The sequence below is a fragment of the Mirounga angustirostris genome, unplaced genomic scaffold (assembly GCF_029215605.1).
Source record: "Mirounga angustirostris isolate CCGP_5_RB_7025 unplaced genomic scaffold, mMirAng1.0.hap1 SCAF_5, whole genome shotgun sequence".
Classification (NCBI taxonomy): Eukaryota; Metazoa; Chordata; class Mammalia; order Carnivora; family Phocidae; genus Mirounga; species Mirounga angustirostris.
In genome coordinates, this window is record NW_026991713.1 from 155,827,755 (window position 1) to 155,851,679 (window position 23,925).

The following is a 23,925-nucleotide window of genomic DNA, read 5'->3' on the forward strand; positions in this document are numbered from 1 at the left end:
CAACCCTCAGTTTGTTTCCTGCAATTAAGAATTCCTCATATCAGTGAGCTCATATGATACATGTCTTTCCCTGTTTGACTTGTTTCACTCAACATAATACCCTCCAGTTCCATCCACGTCGTTGCAAATGGCAAGATCTCATTCCTTTTGATGATTTATTGAGCTTTTTTATTTCCTCCATCCCTCACTTCCTTCTTTCTCTCCCTTCCTCCAATTTTCTTTCCTCCATCCCTCCATCCCACCTTCCTGCCCTCCCTCCTTTTCGTTCCTAATGGCTTTCTTTTGCTGTTTCATTCTTTCTCTAATTTTTCTTTCTTTTTTTCTCTCTTCCCCTCTTCTTTCCTCTCTCTCATTCCCTCCCTTTCTTCTTTCAACATCTAATATGGCAAGATTTTGTGCTAATAACCAGGGAAAGACAGAAATCAGTTGTCTTGTCATAAGGAACCTCATATCCCCAGGGGAAGGCAAAAGGCCCAAAGGGAAATGGAAGTATGTAGAAGTACTGCCCAAAGGGATGCCCGTGCACGTGTCACTGGGCCACAGCTTGCCTAGATGTCTTCCACTCCTTGTCTCGAAGCTTCTTCCGCTGGATTTTCCCTGTGACAGTCTTGGGCAGTTCTGAGACAAACTCCACCTGTTGGGAAAAGTTAGTCCAGGGTGGGCCATCTCTAACCTCAGTGGGGTTGGATTTTTCAGAAGAACTGCTATAGGGTGAGAAAAAGCTCTTGAGGCAGAGGCTCCAGGTGAGTGAGGACTGAGCCTGGAACACTCCCAGGGCAGCCCCTAGGCAGTAAGAAGCTTTGGAAAGTGCTCTGGGACCAAGGTAAGAAGAGAATGGCTGGAATGGGACATAAAGGTCTAATCAATGGTGTTTGACATACCCTAGGACAGGGGAGAAGCAGCACAGTAAACACGACATGACGCAGTCCTCAGACAGCTGAGCTTTGACATCAGACTCCCTGGGCTGCAGTCTCTCCTCTACCACCTGCCTGGCTTTGGACAGGTCACTTGGCTTTTCTGAGACAGTTTCCCCACTGAGTTAACTGGAGGGCAGCAACAACTTTGTTGGGTTATTTGAGGATAAAATGAAATTATGCAGGCTAAATTCTTGATGGGTAAACACTAGAAAGGTAAACACTCAGAAATATTAGCTGTGGTTATTAACTTGGACTACAGACAGTAAATATTTAAGAGTTAGGAAACCTGACTTTGAATTCCAGCTCAGTCATTTCCTGTTGGCAGAACTGTAAAATCTCTCCAATTTCATCTTTCATATCTGTGGGGAAAAAATGTTTGATGTCGAGGACCCCTCCATCTCTAATATTCCTGAATCCTAAGATATGGACGATGAAGACAGTTCACTGAGACTGCCTGTTAGTTACAAGGCTCGGCTTGCCAGGGCATTGGTCTAGGACTCAGATGGTCATGGGTTTGATAAAAATAATAATAATAGGGATACCAATATAGAAAAAGTTATCTTCTTAAAAGCTGATGTGGGGGTCTTCCACAGGCAAGACTGGACTTTGTCGAGGAACAGGTTTGTTAAAAATCACAGTGGAATGAAGCAGGGATTGGCAAAATCCAGCCCTCCTCCTATGTTTGTAAAGGAAGTTTTATTTCAACACAGCTACACTCATTCATTCCCAATGGTCTCTGGATGCTTCAGCACTACAAGGCCAAACTGAGTAGATGGAGGGTAAAGGGTGTAGATAGAGGGTAAAGAGAAGCCATAGGGGAGATCTAGGAAGTGTTTGGTCTCAGGAAGGAGGGAAGAGATAGAAAGAATGCTGCCGAAAGCATTCTAGGGGAGAGACTTTTAAAAAGAGACACATCTATTGAGTAATATAATGTTATATTGTAGATCCCCTGGGTCCTCCAAAATATTCAGTTACAACTCGAAATTCGTAATATTTTGGGTGATTAGAGTTCTAGTTTCCTTTTAAGTACTTATTAAATGCTTATTATATGCTAGTCTTCTGAGTGCCTTATGTCTTACAAATATTAACAACTCTTCTTAGTAACAACCTGGAAAGGGGTAACACCATTTTCCCTATTTCACAGATAAGGAAACTGAGGCACAGAGAGATTGTTAAGTAAGTGATGAGGATGAATTTGGAATGCAACTGTCTAATTCCAGAGACTGTGCTATATTGACTGCCTCACTGTGAGTTTGAGGCTGAAAGTCTGTGTGGTGGACTCTCTGATGTGCTGCTCAGAGCCCCCTACAAGAATGATTTAACCCTCCCACCCCCCACCCCCCACTGCCAGACTGCTGCAGCCAAGGAGAGCTGCCCTTCCCAGGGCCACATTCCCATCCCAGCACAGCCTGCATCCAAGCCTGATCGATATGGGGCTATAAAGCACCCTCCCAACCTTGCCTGAGCTCAGGAAATTCTGAAAGGTTGTCCTAGTTGCAGAACTCCCCATGGGGTTGGCTGAAGCCCCGTGGTGAGAGAGACTACATCACAGTGCACCTTCACCTTCTGCCCAATCCTGCCCCCTTCTCTTCCTTTCCCTTCTCTTTCTTTCCCCAGTTGTTGATCCCAAAGCACTCCCTAATAAACCTCTTGTATGTTAATCTCCTTCCCAGAGTCTTTTTCTCAGAAAATCCGTCTATGACAATTAGCCTGTGCTAACAAAGCATCAGTGAACTTCTGGGTTCTGTACACATCTCAGTAGCTTTAGGCTTAACATAGTTGCTCTCATCTCTACCCGAGACTCAGAAATATAGATTTTTTTCCTTTCCCCTGGGGCAAACTCCTATCTTGTACCCACTTCCAAAAACTGGGTCCCCCTTCAGTGTCAACTTCCATGCCTTAGTTCCCTGCCCCAGAGTGAAAACAGGTAGAGCAGATTCTATGCTTTTTGCCTTTTCTGGTAAGAGCACTTCCATTTTCCTGTGGGAAGCCACCCTCCTCCCCTTTAGTCCATATCATAGGTATAGAGCAGTCTTCTCTCCGTCTTTCCAGCACATGACCCAGAACTGGCCAATCAGAATGTTCCATCACCCTGGTTCTAGGGATTATTTAATGATGGGCCCATGACCTAAATTGGTCCCATGAGAATCAATCTGAACACTTTTGCTGGTGCCTTTGGGGGGAAAGATGCTCTTTTATTACTGCGATTTACTAAATTGCTAAAAACCTGTTTTTGGAGCTGCTGGTGGCCATTACAAAGGGGGAGCATTTTAAGAAATGAAGACAATACAGAAAGAAGGTCAAGGGGTGAAAGAAGCATCCCTGACTACATCATTTGAATGCCTGGTACCAGCCACAACTAAAGCTGCCCCCACCCCTGGACAACTGTGCAAGCAATAAAGTTCGTGTTGGATTTCTGTTGCTGACAACCAAATGAATCCTGAATAAAAATAGTGAGACCCCAATGCAGAGAGTAGGAATTTGGTGAGGTATTGACTAGAACTTATTCCCATGGGAGCACCCATCTTTCAATTCAAAGCAAGCTAAAGGCTGAGGCAAAATTTCAAGCCTCCAGATAGCTCCTGGATGGTCATAATCAGGCAGAACTTTGGAATTATAGGCCTCATCCAGAGACTGAAGAAGAGAAATACAAGAAAAGAAATAGCTCTGCTTCCTCAAGTTGGGGGAACAAGGGAGCTCAGAGGTCTCACCTTCCTTGGATACTTGTATGGGGCTGTTACTGACTTCACATGCTCCTGCAGCTCCTTGGTGAGCTGGTCTGGGTCATTGGACAGAAACTGAGGGGCCAGGACCACAAATGCCTTCACCACCTGCAGCAAAGATGAGGGCCAAGAGAGAAGGGATCTGTGTGTTGTTATCTCCTAGAATAATGCAGAAGCAGGGTTAAGGCTTCCAACACAGCTACCCCCTTTATATCTCCTCAACTGTGCCTCCAGATACGTAGGTGAGAGAAAGGGAGACGGTAGTGATAACAATGGCTAAGGTCCCAGCTCTCTCTCAAGTGGCTTATTGGATGGGCAGGTAGGACTGTAAATTGAAACCACTCCCACCTCATATCCAGGGATAATAGACAGTGATAGGGAGAAACTCCTTATAAGAGAAGAGCAAAAAATAAAGACTGGGATCATAAATCTAAATGATTTGTTTAACCAATCCAAACTACAGTTTGTACATCTATAAAAGGGTGATCCAATTGTCATACTTAATTCATGGGAAATAAAATGAAATCATATATAGCAAGCCTTAGCTCAATGCTTGGCACAGAGGGATTTTCAATAGGGGATCCCTTTGGGCCTCCCTTGCCTAGTGGCTCCTGTGATTTCCATGCTGATATGGCCCATACCTGCCAGAGACAGGATGTTATTCAACTTGTACCCTGTCGAAATGTACTTGGACATTAACTCGCACCTCTGTACCTTACCTTTCTCTACACATATACCAAGTTCTGTTGGACTCCATCTGGGCCTGTTTCTATAACCCTAGCATTAAAGGGGTCTTTCTTCTTCCTTATATTCTCATTGTAAAGCCCATGGCTCTGGGGCTCTATCTCTTGCCTCAAATCCCTCCTCTGTTCTGGTCAGGAATCAAATTCTGATTCAAATGCCAACCAGCAGAATGGAAGGAATCCCTGTGGCCTCATAATAATAGACCACATATGGTCCTTGCTATGTACCAGGCCTTGTTGCAAGCACGTTATGAATATTAACACATTCATTTCTCACAATAACACCTCATCTTACAGATGGGAAACTGAGGCTCAAAGAGGCTGAGTAACTTGCCCAAGGTCACACTGCTGGTAAGTAGCAGGGCTTTCCAGCCCCCAGATTCCATGATCTTAACCACCATGCAGTGTGCCCTTGTCTCCAAAATCTGCACACCCCACCTCCCACCCTTGCACCTCCAGGCTACTGCTCCCATGTCACCTCTCCTCGGACAGGGTCCGGGCTGCTGATTACAGCTGTCTCAACCACAGCAGGATGCTCCATCAGGGCATTCTCCACCTCTGAAGGCCCAATCCGGTACCTGCAGAAGAGCCTGTCTTTCAGAGAACACTGGACACGCAACCTCTAGGCCAGCCTAAAAGTTCAGAGCCAGCCAGAATAAAGATCCGGGTTAGCCTTCCCAGCCCAGAAACGAAGCTCACCCGCTGGAGTTAATGATGTCATCTGCCCGCCCTAGGTACTGGAAATAGCCATCTTGATCCTTGATTGCCCGATCTCCAAGGATCCAAAAATCTCCTCGAATGTTGGCTGCTGTCTTCTCAAGATTGTCCTAGTGACCATAGCAAGTCATAGTCACTGTAACTGAAAAGCTGAACTCCTCTGCCCCAGGGCTGGCAGGAACAGATGTGTAGATTGAACAACTTCACATGATGATATTGCCCTGGACCTGCCAAACTCAGCCCTCAGATGGACCTGGAACTTTCTCCTTTATTTCAATTATTTTACCCAGTGTCTCTCACCTACTCCCCAGGGTCCAGTCTGATGGATAATACTGATGCATTTATTCACCTATGCTCTAGGGCATTACCTTGTAGTAAGCACAAAGTAAATGGCAGCGACTATTAGCACTGCATTTATTATTTAAGTGATTATTTCATCATCTTGGTATCAGAAGTTGTGTGTTTGAGGTCTTCCCTGTCCATTTTTTCAATAGTAGCGGTCTTGGCTGACTCTTATAATCTGACTTCACCATCCATCCTCACCTGTACAGCAAGGTGGCTGGAAGTAAGGATCATCTATTTCTAACATTCCAAGGTCTGAAGATAGGGATGCTTTCAACTATATGGTAAGTCTCAATGTCATGTCTAACATGGCTCTAAAGGAAATTGATGACATAGAGCAGGGGAGAGATACTTGGAGAGGGGCAGAGCTGCCCTTGGGAGAGTATTGCTGTATGTAGTATGGGGGCAATAAATTTTTTTGGCATGAAACAGTTTTTGGGGGGGTGGAAAAGGGTAATGGGAGAAAGATTAATTCTTCAAAAGGAATCTTAGGGGTAGGTTAAGGATGGCAGGGATGAATACCCAGTTTTTTCTCTCTGCAAAGTGCCCATTCTTGGAACACCCCTTGTCCCATGTCCTGTCATGGTTTACCTCTTGGGAGGTACATAACTTTGCCCCCCACCATCCCTCTCAGAGTCCACTATCCCCACAGGGAACAGAGGGAAGGAGTGGGTTCCTCACCACATAGCCAGAGAAGATGCCTATAGGCCTGATGGGCTTTACGCGGATGCCCAAGTCTCCCTCCATGCCAGGGGGCAAGACCTTGCCCTTGTCGTCTAAGACCTGAAGGAGGAAGCAGATAGGAAGAAGATTCTGCATAACAGGAGGTGGCTGGAGTGAAGAGCTGAGCTGGTCTGACGGAACACCCTCTTGCTCCAGTGGTGACTGAAAACAAGAACCCGAAACCAAGGGAGCAAAGAATTTTACACCTCAACTTCTAATCCATCTGCCTGGGATGGATGAGGTAAAGCTCCCTATGGAGACTGGACCAGATGAGCTTGGGAAGAATCTTCTGTCTGCAGGAGCTCAGTAAATGTAATAGCCTCCTATAATAGCCTCATTATCTTTGAGGGCCATGAACTTGAACATCAGACAGATCAAAACTCAAAGTATGCCCTACTACCCTACCAGTTGACTTTGAGCTGCCTGAGCTCTGTTTCAGTGCCTTCATTTGTCTTAACAGGGATGATAACAGCTTATGTCACAGAACTGTATGAGAATGAAGGAAGATATTTTTTAAAAGGGATTTCTAGTAGTCAGGGGGAGGGAGAAGCAGGCAATTAGAAATAACACTGAATAGAGTATAAGTTGTTATACGTCAGATACATATACCCATGCACATAACCATAGATACAAATTCTATCTCTTGGAATTTAGCCCAGTGAAATAATAAGGGAAAAGAGCAAAATTTTAGCTAAGACAACTTGCTTGTAGTTTTTACTAGTGAAACTTTTGGAAATCATCCAATGACCAACAAAAGGCATAAAGAGTAGTGGAGCCATACAATCTACTACTATATAGTCATTAAAATTCATGTTGTAGGTAGGTATTATTTGACCTGGAAAGATGGTCATCCAAGATTGTTCAAGATAAAAGAGTTACAAAATGATATGTCAAGATTCACCCTTATTTTTCAAAAATGCATATATTTATAGAAATGGCTAGCTACTTAATTTGCTGACTATTCAAAGTGGTTTTCTCTGGATAAGAATATGAGTAATTTAGGTTGGAAGCAAGATGGCGGAGGTGTAGGAGATCTGGATTTTGTCTGGTCCCAGGAATTCAGCTGGATAGGGATCAAACCATTCTGAACACCTACAAACTCAACAGGAGATCAAAGAAAAGAATAGCAACAACTCTCTGAACAGAAAAGTGATCACTTTCTGGAAGGTAGGACGTGTGGAGAAGTGAATCCGAGGCGCTATTTGGGAGGGTAGATGGCGGGGGAAGAGGCCTCTGTGAGCCGCTTCTGGCAAGTGATAGAGCAGCAGAGCACAAAATCAGAACTTTTAGAAGTCGGGTCCACTGAGGAACATTGCTCCAGTGGCTAAGCGGGGGGTGGAACCCTAGCTGGGACAGTGTGGTCTCAGGACCCTTGGGGTCACAGAAAGACCGGGGGTGCCTGAGTGTGGCAGAGCTCCCAGGTATCGGAGCAGATAAGCCGGCTGCAGAGACAGAGCCGAGGCGCGGGCTCTTAGCTCGGGGTTGTCATAAACCGTGATCCATGGCACAGTCGGGCCCCTGCTCCTCCAGCAGGGACCCAACAAGCGGCAGATATGGGGAGACTCCCCTTCCTCCCCCGGGAGGAGCGGCGCAGGAGCACACCGCAGGGATCTGCTGGGTTTGGAGACTCCACATGGGGTCGTGTGCCAGAGATAGAAACACTTGGTCACAGGCCGGGTGAGCATGGAGGGCGGCTGGAGACCAGGGAGACAGGAGTGACTGACTGCTTTTCTCTGGGGGTGCACTGAGGAGTGGGGCCCCGAGTTCTCGTGTCCTCCGGGGTGGAGCTTGGGAGGCTGCCATTTTCACTCTCCTCCTCCAAAGCTGTACGGAAAGCTTGCAGGGAACAAAAGCTCCCGAGAGCAAATCCGAGCAGATTAATTAGCCTGGACGAGCAAGGGCGGGGCAATTCCACCTCTGGCAAAGACATTTGGGAACCACGGCAACAGGCCCCTCCCCCAGAAGATCAGCAAGAACAGCCAGCCAAGACCAAGTTTACCGATCAATGAGAATGGCCAAACTCCAGTGCTATGGGAATATTGCACATAGAAATCATGGCTTTTTTACCATGATTCTTTAGTCTTTCAAAGTTAATTTTTTTTAACTGCCTTTTTTTTTTTTTTGAATTTTTCTTTTTCCCTTTTTCAACCAACATCAATCCTCTTTTTTAAAAAATATCTTTTATTTTTCATTTTTAGAGTCATATTCTATCGCTTCATAGCAGTTACCCTTATTTTTGGTATATATATATAAGTTGTTCTCTCTTTAAAATTTTGGGATACAGTTTCTTGTAACACATCAAAATATACCCTAAATCTCTAGTGTATGGCTTTGTTCTAGTCTCCTGCCTGATCACATTCTCTCCTCCTTTTTTTTTTTTTTAAATCCTCTTCTTTCTTTTTTCAACCAACTTATCTTATCAAGTCCTTTTTTTTTTTTAAAGATTTTATTTATTTATTTGAGAGAGAGAGAATGAGAGAGACAGAGAGCACATGAGAGGGGGAAGGGTCAGAGGGAGAAGCAGGCTCCCTGCTGAGCAGGGAGCCCAATGCGGGACTCAATACCGGGACTCCAGGATCATGACCTGAGCCGAAGGCAGTCGCTTAACCAACTGAGCCACCCAGGCGCCCCCTTATCAATTCCTTTTATAAAATCTTTTATAATTTTCATCTTTATAGTCATATTCCATCCCTTCATCATATTAACCCTTATTTTTGTACATATGTAAGTTTTTCTTTCTTTAAAATTTTGGGAGGCACTTTCTTCTAACAGACCAAAATATACCCAAAATCTAGTGTGTGGCACTGATCTGTGTACCAGCCTGATCATATTTGATCATATTCTGTTTTGTTTTGTTTTGTTTTAGACTGTTTTTATCTTTTTCTTTTTTCTTTCTTTTCCCCCGGTTTCAGGTCTTTTCTGATTTGTTTAGAGTATATTTTCTAGGGACCTTGTTACCCTGTTAGCATTTTATTCTCTCATTCATCTATTCTCCTCTGGACAAAATGACAAGATGGAAAAAATCACCTCAACAAAAAGAACAAGAGGCAGTACTGAATGCCAGGGACCTAATCAATATAGACATTAGTACGATGTCAGAACTAGAGTTCAGAATGATGATTTTAAAGATACTAGCTGGGCTTGAAAAAAGCATGGAAGTTATTAGAGAAACCCTTTCTGAAGAAATAAAAGAACTAATATCTAACCAAGTTGAAATCAAAAAGGCTATTAATGAGGTGCAATAAAAAATTGAGGCTCTAACTGCTAGGATAAATGAGGCAGAAGAGAGAACTAGTGATATAGAAGACCAAATGATGGAAAATAAAGAAGGTGACAAAAAGAGATAAACAACTACTGGATCACGAGGGCAGAATTCTAGATATAAGTGATACCGTAAGATGAAACAACATTAGAATAATTGGGATCTCAGAAGAAAAAGAAAGAGAGAGAGGAGCAGAAGGTATATTGGAACAAATTATAGCAAAGAACTTCCCTAATTTGGGGAAGGAAACAGGCATCAAAATCCAGGAGGCACATAGAACCCCTCTCAAAATCAATAAAAATAGGTCAACACCCTGACATCTAATAGTAAAACTTATGAGTCTCAGAGACAAAGAGAAAATCCTGAAAGCAACTCGGGGGAAAAGATATGTAACCTACAATGGTAGAAACATTAGATTGGCAACAGACCTATCCACAGAGACCTGGCAGGCCAGAAAGGACTGGCATGATATATTCAAAGCACTAAATGTGAAAAATATGCAGCCAAGAATACTATATCCAGCTAGGCTGTCATTGAAAATAGGAGAGATAAAAAGCTTCCAGGACAAACAAATACTAAAGGAATTTGCAAACACGAAACCAGCCCTACAAGACATATTGAAAGGGGTTCTCTAAGCAAAAAGAGACCCTAAAAGCAACATAGACCAGAAAGGAACACAGACAATATACAGTAACGGTCACCTTACAGGCAATACAATGGCACTAAATTCCTATCTTTAAATAGTTACCCTGAATGTAAATGGGCTCAATGCCCCAATCAAAAGACACAGACTATCAGACTGGATAAAAAAACAAGACCCATCGATATGCTGTCTGCAAGAGACTCATTTTAGACCCAAAGACACCCCCAGATTGAAAGTGAGGGGGTGGAAAACCATTTACCATGCTAATGGACACCAAAAAAAAGCTGGGGTGGAAATCCTTATATCAGACAAATTAGATTTTAAACCAAAGATGGTAATAAGAGATGAGGAAGGACACTATATCCTACTTACAGGGTCTATCCAACAAGAAGATCTAACAATTTAAATATCTATGCCCCTAACATGGGAGCAGCCAATTATATAAGGAACTTAATAACAAAAGCACAGAAACACATCAACAATAATACAAAAATAGTGAGGGACTTTAACACCCCCCTCACTGAAATAGACAGATCATCTAAGCAAAAGATCAACAAGGAAATAAAGACTTTAAATGACACACTGGACCAAATGGACTTCACAGATATATTCAGAATATTCCATCTCAAAGCAACAGAATACACATTTTTCTCTAGTGTCCATGGAACATTCTCCAGAATAGATCACATCCTAGGTCACAAATCAGGTCTCAACCGGTACCAAAAGATTGGGATCATTCCCTGCCTATTTTCAGACCACAATGCTTTGAAACTAGAACTCAGTCACAAGAGGAAAGTCAGAAAGAAATCAAGTACATACAAGCTAAAGAGCATCCTACTATAGAACGAATGGGTCAACAAGGAAATTAAAGAAGAATTAAAAAAATTCATGGAAACCAATGGAAATGAAAACACAACTGTTCAAAACCTTTGGGATACAGCAAAGGCAGTCCTAAGAGGAAAGTATATAGCAATACAAGCCTTTCTCAAGAAACAAGAAAGGTCTCAAATACACAACCTAACCCTACACCTAAAGGAGCTGGAGAAAGAACAGCAAATAAAGACTAAACCCAACAGGAGAAGAGAAATAATAGAGATCAGAGCAGAAATCAATGAAATAGAAACCAAAAGAATAGTAAAACAGATCAATGAAACTAGGAGCTGGTTCTTTGAAAGAATTAACAAGATTGATAAACTCCTGGCCAGACTTATCAAAAACAAAAGAGAAATGACCCAAATCAACAAAATCATGAATGAAAGAGGAGAGATCACAACCAACACCAAAGAAATACAACAATTATAAGAACATATTATGAGCAACTCTATGCCAGCGAATTAGATAATCTGGAAGAAATGGATGCATTCCTAGAGATGTATCAACTACCAAAACTGAACCAGGATGAAATAGAAAACCTGAACAGACCTATAACCACTAAGGAAATTGAAGCAGTCATCAAAAATCTCCCAAAAAACAAAAGCCCAGGGCCAGATGGCTTCCCAGGGGAATTCTACCAAACATTTCAAGAAGAATTAATACCTATTCTTCTGAAACTGTTCCAAAAAATAGAAATGGAAGGAAAACTTCCAAACTCGTTTTATGAGGCCATCATTACCTTGATCCCAAAACCAGACAAAGACCCCATCCAAAAGGAGAATTACAGACCAATATCCTTGATGAACATGGATGCAAAAATTCTCACCAAAATACTACCCAATAGGATCTAACAGTGCATTAAATGGATTATTCACCATGACCAAGTGGGATTTATCCCTAGGCTGCAAGGTTGGTTTAACATCCGCAAATCAATCAATGGGATACAATACATTAACAAAAGAAAGAACAAGAATCATATGATCCTCTCAATAGATGCAGAAAAAGCATTTGACAAAGTACAGCATCCTTTCTTGATCAAAACTCTTCAGAATATAGGGATAGAGGGTACATACCTCAATATCATAAAAAGCCATCTATGAAAAACCTACAGCGAATATCATTCTCAATGGGGAAAAACTGAGAGCTTTCCCCCTAAGGTCAGGAACGCGGCAGGGATGTCCACTATCACCACTGCTATTCAACATAGTATTGGAAGTCCTAGCCACAGCAATCAGACAACAAAAAGAAATCAAAGGCATCCAAATTGGCAAAGAAGAAGTCAAACTCTCACTCTTTGCAAATGATATGATACTTTATGTGGAAAACCCAAAAGACTTCACCCCAAAACTTCTAGAACTCATACAGGAATTCAGTAAAGTGGCAGGATATAAAATCAATGCACAGAAATCAGTGGCATTCCTATACACCAATAACGAGACAGAAGAAAGAGAAATTAAGGAGTCGATCCCATTTACAATTGCATCCAAAACCATAGGATACCTAGGAATAAATCTAACCAAAGAGGCAAAGGATCTGTAGTCAGAAAACTATAAAATACTCATGAAAGAAATTGAGGAAGACACAAAGAAATGGAAAAACGTTCCATGCTCATGGATTGGAAGAACAAATATTGTGAAGATGTCAATGCTACCTAGAGCAATCTACACATTCAATGCAATCCCCATCAAAATACCATCCACTTTTTTCAAAGAAATGGAACAAATTATCCTAAAATTTGTATGGAACCAGAAGAGAACCCAAATAGCCAGAGGAATGTTGAAAAAGAAAAGCAAAGCTGGTGGCATCACAATTCCGGACTTCCAGCTCTATTACAAAGCTGTCATCATCAAGACAGCATGGTAGTGGCACAAAAACAGACACATAGATCAATGGAACAGAATAGAGAGCCCAGAAATGGACCCTCATCTCTATGGTCAACTCATCTTTGACAAAGCAGGAAAGAATGTCCAATGGAACAGACAGTCTCTTCAACAAATGGTGCTGGGAAAATTGGACAGCCACATGGAGAAGATTGAAACTGGACCATTTCTTTACACCACACACAAAAATAGACTCATAATGGTTGAAAGACCTCAATGTGAGACAGGAATCCATCAAAATCCTAAAGGAGAACACAGGCAGCAACCTCTTCGACCTCAGCCGCAGCAACTTCTTCCTAGAAACATCGCCAAAGGTAAGGGAAGCAAGGGCAAAAATGAACTATTGGGACTTCATCAAGATAAAAAGCTTTTGCACAGCAAAAGAAACAGTCAACAAAACCAAAAGACAACCAACAAAATGGGAGAAGATATTTGCAAATGACATATCAGATAAAGGGCTAGTATCCAAAATCTATAAAGAACTCATCAAACTCAACACCCAAGGAACAAAGAATCCAGTCAAGAAATGGGCAGAAGACATGAACAGACATTTTTCCAAAGAAGACATCCAAATGGCCAACAGACACACGAATAGTGCTTAACATTGCTTGGCATCAGGGAAATCCAAATCAAAACCTCAATGAGATACCACCTCACACCAGTCAGAATGGCTAAAATTAACAAGTCAGGAAATGACAGATGTTGGCGGGGATGCGGGGAAAGGGGAACCCTCCTACACTGTTGGTGGGAATGCAAGCTGGTGCAGCCACTCTGGAAAACAGTATGGAGGTTCTTCAAAAAGTTTGAAATAGAGCTACCATACGATCCAGCAATTGCACTACTGGGTATTTACCCCAAAGATACAAACGTAGGGATCCGAAGGGGTACGTGCACCCCAATGTTTATAGCAGCAATGTCCACAATAGCCAAACTGTGGAAAGAGCCAAGATGTCCATCAACAGATGAATGGATAAAGAAGACGTGGTAGGGTGCCTGGGTGGCTCAGTTGGTTAAGCGACTGCCTTCGGCTCAGGTCATGATCCCGGAGTCCTGGGATCAAGTCCCACATCGGGCTCCCGGCTCGGCGGGGAGCCTGCTTCTCCCTCTGACCCTATCCCCTCTCATGCTGTTTCTCTCTCTCTCAAATAAATAAATAAAATCTTAAAAAAAAAAAAAAAAAAGAAGATGTGGTATATATATACAATGGAATATTATGCAGCCATCAACAGGAATGAAATCTTGCCATTTGCAATGACATGGATGGAACTGGAGGGTGTTATGCTGAGTGAAATAAGTCAATCAGAGAAAGACATGTATCATATGACCTCACTGATATGAGGAATTCTTAATCTCAAGAAACTGACGTTTGCTGGATGGTGGGGGGTGGGAGGGATGGGGCGGCTGGGTGATAGACATTGGGGAAGGTATGTGCTATGGTGAGCGCTGTGAATTGTGCAAGACTGTTGAATCAGATCTATACCTCGGAAACAAATAATACATTAAATGTTAAAAAAAAAAAAAAGAAGAAGAAGATAGCAGGAGGGGAAGAATGAAGGGGGGAAAATCAGAGGGGGAGATGAACCATGAGAGACGATGGACTCTGAAAAACAAACTGAGGGTTCTAGAGGGGAGGGGGGTGGGAGGATGTGTTAGCCTGGTCATGGGTATTAAAGAGGGCACGTTCTGCATGGAGCACTGGGTGTTATGCACAAACAATGAATCATGGAACACTTCATCTAAAACTAATGATGTATTGTGATTAATGTACCATAATAAAAAAAAGGATATGATTAATTTTCTTTCATCTTTCCTCCCTCCCTCCCTTCTTTTCATCATTACCCTTCTTTTTTAAATATTATTTAAATATCTTTAATTTCCATGATTTTTCCTCAGTGAACAAGGTAATAAAAAAATTCCTGAAAAATTAGTGCATTCCCTATTTTTCCCTCCCTCCTTAGAGCCCCTAACAAACCTGCACATCATAATGGGGAATAGCAGTTCCCAGGTAACCAGGTTTGATTTTCATGGTCTTGGAAACTCTGCAAGTGAGTCCCTGCAAAAGATTGGTAGACAGATTGGCAAACCTCAGGAGGAGTCACAGAAAAAAACAAAAAAAAGATTTAGCAGAGCAGAGCAGATCTTAACATAGTCCTGTTCCTGGCTTCCTCCACTTTACTGGAACCCCTACCCTGGGGGTTGCACTACATTGTTTAGAAAGCATTCCAACTGACCCCTACCCAGGGAAAAGGAACTGACAGCCACATTTTAATCTATTTTGAGGGAGCTATACTTTAATAAGGGTCCATAGGCTACAAAAGTCCTTTAAAACAGTATGGGATTAAATTACTTCCCATAAGAGAGCTAGCTCTGCTTGAATCCTAAAATGAATCCTACAGAGATGCTGGTGTTTAAAGGAACATTCCCTAAACATGGCTTTTTCTGAAAGGCTAGAAGCCCTTGCCACACATCCACTGTCCTCACCCACATTTGCAAAGCTCTTCCCCATCACAGTGCTCTCATCCATAATCCCTCTCAGGAATCCTGCCAGGGGGACCCATTAGCGGTAAAGGGGTGTAGGATAAAAGAGTGGAGAGGAGGCCAGAGGTACTGAGTGTCACAGGTAAGAGGCAAGGTGGCTGGGGAAAATTTGCTGGGGAAACTATTCCTCAGGTTGTTTTGATAAAGCAGCAGAGTTTAGAGCAATACAAAGTAAATTTTGGGGGGCCCCAAGAGGGGGCCCCAAGAGTTCCAAGAAGACATCTCAGCAGGCAAGGTGGGGGGCTTACTGGGTTCTTCTCCCCATTCCTCACTTTAGTCTGAGCAGCTTAGGACAGAGTCTGACATGCTTGATGAATTTGGGTCTCTGCTAAAATGTTACCCCATTACAGAGGACTTTCCTGACAACCATTTTGGAAATACCAGTCCCTCATCCCACGTCACCTCATGTCACCTGCTTTACTTTCCTCCACAGAACATCTCACTGTCTGCCATGTCATGTATCTATTAGTTTACATCTCAGCCCCCCAATACCACTAGAACGTAATGTCCAGGAGAGGAGGAGCTCTGGCTACTTCGTTTCTGTTCAATTGTCAATACCTATTCCACAGCAGGTGCTCAATAAATGTTTATTGAATAAGTGCATGAATAAGTAGTGGCTCATGTTTTTATTATCAGAGAGCCTTTTGAAGCCCACCGGGTGCACCAGCCCATGGTTGCCGTAGGAGCAGGTACCGTTTCTGTCTGGCCATAGCACTCTCGGATGTCCAGTCCTGTCTGGGCCCTCCAGTTCTCCAAAGTGTCTGGAAGGAGGGTCTCTCCTCCACTGAAGCAGTTCTGGAGATGTGGGAACTTGTAACTGAAGGAGAGAAAGGAGGTAAATGTTCCCCCTGAGCCTCCCTGGAACAAAACTCTGTCCAGGCCTAAAGAGGATTCCAGGTACTTTAATGATGAGGGCAACCCATGCTTAACAGGTCAGAGAGACGAGCATATGTGTATGTGGTGGAGGCAGGAGGATGGACCAATAAACCCGGAGGCTCAAACCAACCCCCAAAGCCCCATCACCTAGAAAGATCCTGTTGTACCAACATCCGGTAAACAATGGGTGCTCCTACCATGCTGTTGATTGGATAGCTGGACAGCACCTAGAGGGAGAGAGCTGGCTGACACCAACCACCAGATTAGGTGCTGAACTTATCAGCATACACAGTGGTTGCAAGCATGGGCCCTGGAGTTGGGCTCTGGATTTAAATCTTACCTTCTTTATTCTGTCTATTTCAGGCCAAATCCTCAAGCCAAAAATAACAAAGAAATAACCACCTATAATTACAGAGAAAGGGTCCAGGACTCATTTGGAACATTTTTGTCAAATCCTGGCTTACTGTTCCTGCCACTTTAATGACTCGCCCCCACTAACACACCTCTAGAATTATGTAAACCTCCAGTCACCAAGGGAAGGAGCTCAGTCAGTGTTACAAATTGGACATATGGTCTTGGTTAAGTCACTTAACCTTCCAGGACTAGCTTTGTTAACAGATTAATTCCAGCCCTATTTTCCTGAAGCTATTTTTGGGACATAATTCGGGTATAAAAGTGCTTTGAAAAGTTAAAAGCACCAGGGCACCTGGGTAGCTCAGTCAGTTAAGCAGCCGACTCTTGGTCTTGGCTCGGGTCATGATCTCAGGGTCCTTGGATCCAGCCCCTCATTGGGTTCCATATTCAGCAGGGCGTATGCTTGAGGATTCTCTCTCTCCCTCTCCCTTTGCCCTTCCCCCTGGTCACACATGCACGCTCTCTCTCTCTCAAATAAATAAATCTTAGAGAAAAAACTCAGAAGTGCCTATAAACAATTCAGTAAAAGTGTTATTAAAAATAGGTAGTACTGAATACTTGTCAGCCCTGTGCTATCTCATTGAATTCTCACGATAACCTCATGGAGTATATATTAACACCCACATTTTAAGAAGGGAAAACTGTGAGTCAGAGGGTTAAATAATTTGCCCAAGGTCATACAACCAGCAGGGAGTGGAATCAGCATTTCTGGCCCATACTTTTAACTGTGATGCAACACCACCTCCATCCCATGTTTTGCTTTGTGCATAATTTATTACAAAGAGTGATTCAGGCAAAAATGTCTAGAAAAAAAAGCATTAACATTAGCACATCACACAATTATTTCCTCTAAGTGTCCTTTTAAAAAAAACTATTTTATTTATTTGTCAGAGAGAGAAAGCACGCAAGCATGAGGACAAGCAGGGGGAGGGGCAGAGGGAGAAGCAGGCTCCCCGCTGAGCAAGGAGCCCAATGCGGGACTCTATCCCAGGACCCTGGGGATCATGACCTGAGCCGAAGGCAGATGCTTAACCATCTGAGCCACCCAGGTGTCCCTCCTCTGAGTGTTCATGATGAACTGGTATAAGTGATGAAAATTTTCTCATTTCCCTTATTGCTTTGCTTTACAGGAAGCCCAACAAACAATCGGCTACTCATTTGCTATACTTCTCCTTAATCCCCTTCATCCTACCCCCCTCAACCCACTGACATCTCCACCCTATATTTTCCTAAAATGCTTTACAATTTTACATCTGTTTTCATGTTGCTGTTTTCCACTTGTATCATTTAATAAAAGCCACTTCAAATCCTTTTCAGAAGAAGGCACTTACTCTGTTTAAATTTGTTTAAAACAGAGAATGACGGAACCATCTGAAGAGAATCTCTTGAGAGAATCCAGACCATGCCTGACCTTTTGACCTTTAAGTATGCCAACCATGCCTCAGTTTGCTCCCAGGGTCTCTGGTGCCAGCCAAACAGAAGTCTGAGTGGGCCATCAACTGCTTCAGAGACCTGGAGGCCCCAGGACATCAATGGCCCATCTCCCCATCTATGTTGTAGAATCCAACACAGGGTGTGCATTTTCAAGCAAAATAAACCCATTTCCATTGCTTTGTTCCTCCAGGGTCATGTAACATGTACATTTTATTTAATGGCTGTCCCATGAAGTTCCACAGGAAAAAGTCTGATACTCAACACCAAAGCAAGAGCCCATTAAATATTTTGAGTGAACGAATGGCCAATGATAACTGCCTCCTAAATATATTCCTTTTATCTGTATATGGGTCTCTCTCCTTTCCTGGACCAGGAGCTCAAGGAGGGCAGGGACCATTTCCATCTTACTTACCGAATACTGTCCATCCATGTGGCAAGAGTTAGTAAATATTTGCTGAATTGAAAAGAAACTGAAATAAACTGGAGTGTGCAAACCTTGGGCTACCTCTGACCTTCTGGTGCAAACTGGATCCTGTCTTACCTTTAGAATGACTACTGGGTCAAACTTTGGCAAGAGATGGATAAATGTGCATGCTCCTGCTGTCCAAGGTTCCAAAAATGAAGTCAAGATGTTCAGTATCCAAGCTGTGTCTGATATGGTCCACATTATGTCAGAGGCTTGCAGGTCTGTCCATATGCTGAGAATATAGAAGAAATACATGTACATACAAATACATGAGTGCATGATGGGGTGGGCGGAGCACGAGTATGTATGGGGGGGTAGGGGTGGGTGTGCGCAAGTGTGTGTGTGTGTGTGTGTTTGTAGCACTTATACATAAGTATAAGCAGGCGGAGGGAAGGAGAGTTGTTCTAGCCACATGTCCTATTTCAAGAAGGAGCGAGTATTCAGAAGCTGTAATCCCAGCTGACATGACCTAACTGATAATTGGGTCTCATTCTCATTTTATCCCCAGAACTTAATACAGTTTTTGGCATGAGGTAACCACCCAGAAAATGTTTACTAACAAAAGACATCTAAGTGAATATTCTAAAAAGTGGCCTTGCGACACCTCGGAGAAGAAAAGATGGCGGAGGAGTAGGGGACCCTATTTCAACTGGTCCCCGGAATTGAGCTGGATATCTACCAGACCATTCTGAGCCCATGAAATCGGCCTTAGATGTAAGAAGATCTGGATCTCTAAAAACAGAATATTGCAGGCAGTTGGTTTCGAGGTACGAAGCGGGGAGCCATGATTCTGCGGGCAGATATCAGATATCGGAGGATAAAAGGCAGTGGGAGGGAGCCTGTCCATGGGGACTCTACACCGCCGGTGAGCGACAGCCTCATGCGCTGGGGATGGGGCACAGACTCGCAGACCAGTAGCGGGGGGGAAAGGACTTTAGGGCAGCCCCCAGGGGCGGAAACCCAGAGTGGCGGGGTCGCGCATGCGAACTGGGAGCGGCTGGGGGTTTTAGAAGCACAAAGGGCAGAGACGTGCCCCAACCTGAAGGCAGGACTGGGGGCGCTGCGGAGGGGCGCACAACCCAGACTGCTGCAGTTTATAGCAGCACGGACAGAAACGGAGACAGTGTGGCCTGGAGAGCTCACGGAAGAACAGAATGCGGTCTCTCTGCTCTGAGGCAGAGGGTTGGAAATGGTCTCTTCTGCTCTGACTCGCGGAAGAGACGCGGAAAGCCGCCAGGGAAAGCTGCCAGAGAACAAAAGCCCCCAAAACTGATTCCTGCTGAGCCCATCCCCCGCCACAGGGGTCACGGCAACTCCGCCCAAACAGGGTTGCCTGAGTAACAGCGCGGCAGGCCCCTCCCCCAGAAGACAGGCTGGGAAAACAAGAGGCCAGCAACCCTAAGGTCCCAAGAAACAGGTGCATCTTGCTTGGGTTCTGGTCAATAATTTGGACTCTATACATTCCCTCAACCACCCATCAACAGAATGACTAGGAGGAGGAAACCCCAAAATAGAAAAGATTCAGAGATTATGACTTATGCTGCAGATTTACAAATGAACGCAGATATAACCAAGATGTGGGAGATGGAATTCAGGCTAGCAATTGTGAAGACAATGGCTAGAATGGAGAAATCAATTAATGGCAACAAAGAGTCTCTAAGGACAGAAATGAAAGCTGAATTGGCAGAACTTAAAAATGCTATCAATGAGATCCAATCCAATCTAGATAATCGAACAGCTAGGGTAAGTGAGGCAGAAGAACGAATAAGCGATCTGGAAGACAATATAATAGATAAAAAGGGAAAAGAGGAGGCCAGGGAAAAACAACTCAGAATCCATGAAAATAGAATCAGAGAAATAAGTGACACCATGAAGCATTCCAATGTCAGCATAACTGGAATCCCGGAGGGAGTGGAGAGAGAGAGAGGACTAGAAGATGTATTTGACCAAATCGTAGCTGAGAACTTCCCTAATCTGGGGAATGAAACAAATATTCGTGTCCTAGAGGCAGAGAGGACCCATCCCAAGATCAACGAAAAGAGGCCAACACCCTGGCACATAATAGTAAAACTTGCAAATCTTAGAACCAAGGAAACCATCTTAAGGGCACTTAGGGGGAAGAGATTCCTTATGTACAGAGGGAGAAATATCAGAATAACGTCAGACCTATCCACAGAGACATGGCAAGCCAGAAAGGCCTGGCAAGACATATTCAGCATACTAAATGAGAAGAACATGCAGCCAAGAATACTTTATCTGGCAAGGCTGTCATTTAGAATGGATGGAGAGATGCAGAGCTTCCGCGACCGGCAGAAACTGAAAGAATATGTGACCACTAAGCCCGTCCTGCAAGAAATATTAAGCGGCGTTCTATAAAAGGAGAAAGACCCCAAGAGTCATATACAACAGAAATTTACAGGGTCAATCTATAAAAACAACGTCTTCACAGGCAACATGATGACAATTAATTCATATCTTTCAATAATCACTCTCAACATGAATGGCCTAAATGCTCCCATAAAACGGCACAGGGTTGCAGATTGGATAAAAAGACAGGACCCATCCATATGCTGCCTACAAGAGACTCATTTTGAACCTAAAGATACATCCAGACTGAAAGTGAAGGGATGGAGATCCACCTTCCATGCCAGCGGACCTCAAAAGAAAGCTAGGGTATGAGTTCTTATATCAGACAAATTAGATTTTAAACTAAAGTCTGTAATTAGAGACACAGAAGGACACTATATCATTCTTAAAGGGTCTATCCAACAAGAAGATCTAACAATTGTAAATATCTATACCCCCAACATGGGAGCAGCCATCTACATAAGCAACTGTTAACCAAAATAAAGAGTCATATTGATAACAATACATTAATTGTAGGAGACCTCAATACTCCACTCTCAGGAAGGGACAGATCATCTAAGCAGAAAATCAACAAGGAAACAAGAGCTTTGAATGATATTTTGGACAAGATGGACCTCATAGATATTTAGAGAACATTCCACCCTAAAACTACAGAATACTCATTCTTCTCGAGCACACATAAACTTTCTCCAGAATAGACCACATACTGGGTCACAAATAGGTCTCAACCGATATCAAAAGACTGAGATTATTCCCTGCATATTCTCAGATGGTAATGCTTTAAAACTGGAACTCAATCACAAGAAAAAATTTGGAAGAAATTCAAACACTTGGAAGTTAAAGACCACTCTGCTCAAGAATGTTTGGGTCAACCAGGAAATCAAAGAAGAACTTAAACAATTCATGGAAATCAAGGAGAACGAAAACACATTGATCCAAAACCTATGGGATACTGTGGTCCTAAGGGGGAAATTCATACCTATCCAAGCCTCACTCAAAAAAATAGAAAAATCCTGAATTTACCAACTAACTCTACACCTTAAAGAACTAGAGAAAAAGCAACAAACGACACCTAAGCCACGTGCTAGAAGAGAAATAATTAAAATTAGAGCAGAAATCAATGAATTAGAAACCAGAAACACAGTAGAGCAGATCAACGAAACTAGAAGCTGGTTCTTTGAAAAATTAATAAGATCGATAAACCACTGGCCAGACTTATCCAAAAGAAAAGAGAAAGGACCCAAATTAATAAAATTATGAATGAAAGGGGAGAGATCATGACTAACACCAAGGAAATAGAAACAATTATTAGAAATTATTATCAAGAACTATATGCCAATAAACTGAGCAACCTAGATGAAATGGAGGCCTTCCTGGAAACCTATAAGCTGCCAAGACTGAAACAGGAAGAAATTGACAACCTGAAGAGGCCAATAACCAGTAACAAGATTGAAGCAGTGATCAAAAACCTCCCAAAAAACAAGAGTCCAGGGCCCGATGGATTCCCTGGGGAATTCTACCAAACATTCAAAAAAGAAATAATACCTATTCTACTGAAGCTGTTTCAACAAATAGAAACAGAAGGAAAACTTCCAAACTCATTCTATGAGGCCAGCATTACCTTAATCCCCAAACCAGGCAAAGACCCCATCAAAAAGGAGAATTTCAGACTCATATCCCTGATGAATACGGATTCCAAAATCCTCAACAAAATCCTAGCTAATAGGATCCAACAATACATTAAAAGGATCATCCACCATGACCAAGTGGGATTTACCCCTGGGATACAAGGGTGGTTCAACATTCGGAAATCATTCAGTGTGACAGAACACATTAATAAGAGGAGAGAGAAGAACCATATAGTCCTCTCAATTGATGCAGAAAAAGCATTTGACAAAATACAACATCCTTTCCTGATTAAAACTCTTCAGAGTATAGGGATAGAGGGAACATTCCTCAAGTTCATAAAATCCATCTATGAAATACCCACAGCGGGTATCATTCTCAATGGGGAAAAGCTGAGAGCCTTTCCCTTAAGATCAGGAACACGACAAGGATGCCCACTCTCGCCACTGTTGTTCAACATAGTACTAGAAGTCCTAACAACAGCAATCAGACAACAAAACGAAATCAAAGGTATTCAAATTGGCAAAGAAGAAGTCAAACTCTCTCTTTTTGAAGATGACATGATAACCTATGTGGAAAATCCAAAAGACTCCACCCCCAAATTACTAGAACTCATCCAGCAATTCAGTAATGTGGCAGGATACAAAATCAATGCACAGAAATCAGTTGCTTTCTTATACACAAACAACACAACTGTAGAAAGAGAAATTAGAGAAACGATTCCCTTTACAATAGCACCAAAAACCATAAGATACCTTGGAATAAACGTAACCAAAGAGGTAAAGGATCTATACTCTAGGAACTACAGAACACTCATGAAAGAAATTGAAGAAGACACAAAAAGATGGAAAAATATTCCATGCTCATGGATCGGAAGAACAAACATTGTTAAAATGTCTATGCTACCCAGAGCAATCTATACCTTCAATGCCATCCCAATCAAAATTCCAATGACATTTTTCAAAGTGCTGGAACAAACAATCCTAAAATTTGTATGGAATCAGAAAAGACCCTGAATCACCAAGGAAATGTTGAAAAAGAAAAACAAAGCTGGGGGCATCATGTTGCCCGATTTCAAGCTATATTACAAAGCAGTGATCACTAAGACAGCATGGTACTGGCACAAAAACAAACATATAGACCAATGGAAGAGAATAGAGAGCCTAGATATGGACCCTCAACTCTATGGTCAAATAATCTTCGACAAAGCAGGAAAAAACATGCAATGGAAAAAAGACAGTCTCTTCAATAAATGGTGCTGGGAAAATTGGACAGCCACATGCAGAAGAATGAAACTCAACCATTCTCTAACACCATTCACAAAGATAAATGCAAAATGGATGAGAGACCTTAATGTGAGACAGGAATCCATCAAAATCCT

The 23,925-nt window shown here is 42.8% G+C and overlaps 1 protein-coding gene across 3 annotated transcripts in view; it reads right to left on the bottom strand.

The window, feature by feature from the left end:
* Window positions 1-23,925, bottom strand: part of LOC123842614 (acyl-coenzyme A synthetase ACSM2B, mitochondrial-like) — a 36,971-nt gene continuing 13,046 nt past the window's right edge. For all 3 annotated transcript variants that reach the window (XM_064592711.1, XM_064592709.1, XM_064592710.1), the window contains 9 exons: window positions 18,627-18,783; window positions 16,385-16,464; window positions 16,055-16,178; window positions 14,796-14,876; window positions 6,124-6,225; window positions 5,083-5,210; window positions 4,862-4,961; window positions 3,629-3,748; window positions 1-634 (listed from right to left, as the gene is read on the bottom strand). In XM_064592711.1, coding sequence (XP_064448781.1) covers window positions 530-634; window positions 3,629-3,748; window positions 4,862-4,961; window positions 5,083-5,210; window positions 6,124-6,225; window positions 14,796-14,876; window positions 16,055-16,178; window positions 16,385-16,464; window positions 18,627-18,783 — 997 coding nt within the window. In that variant the 3' untranslated portion in view covers window positions 1-529. The remainder of the gene's footprint in view (window positions 635-3,628; window positions 3,749-4,861; window positions 4,962-5,082; window positions 5,211-6,123; window positions 6,226-14,795; window positions 14,877-16,054; window positions 16,179-16,384; window positions 16,465-18,626; window positions 18,784-23,925) is intronic.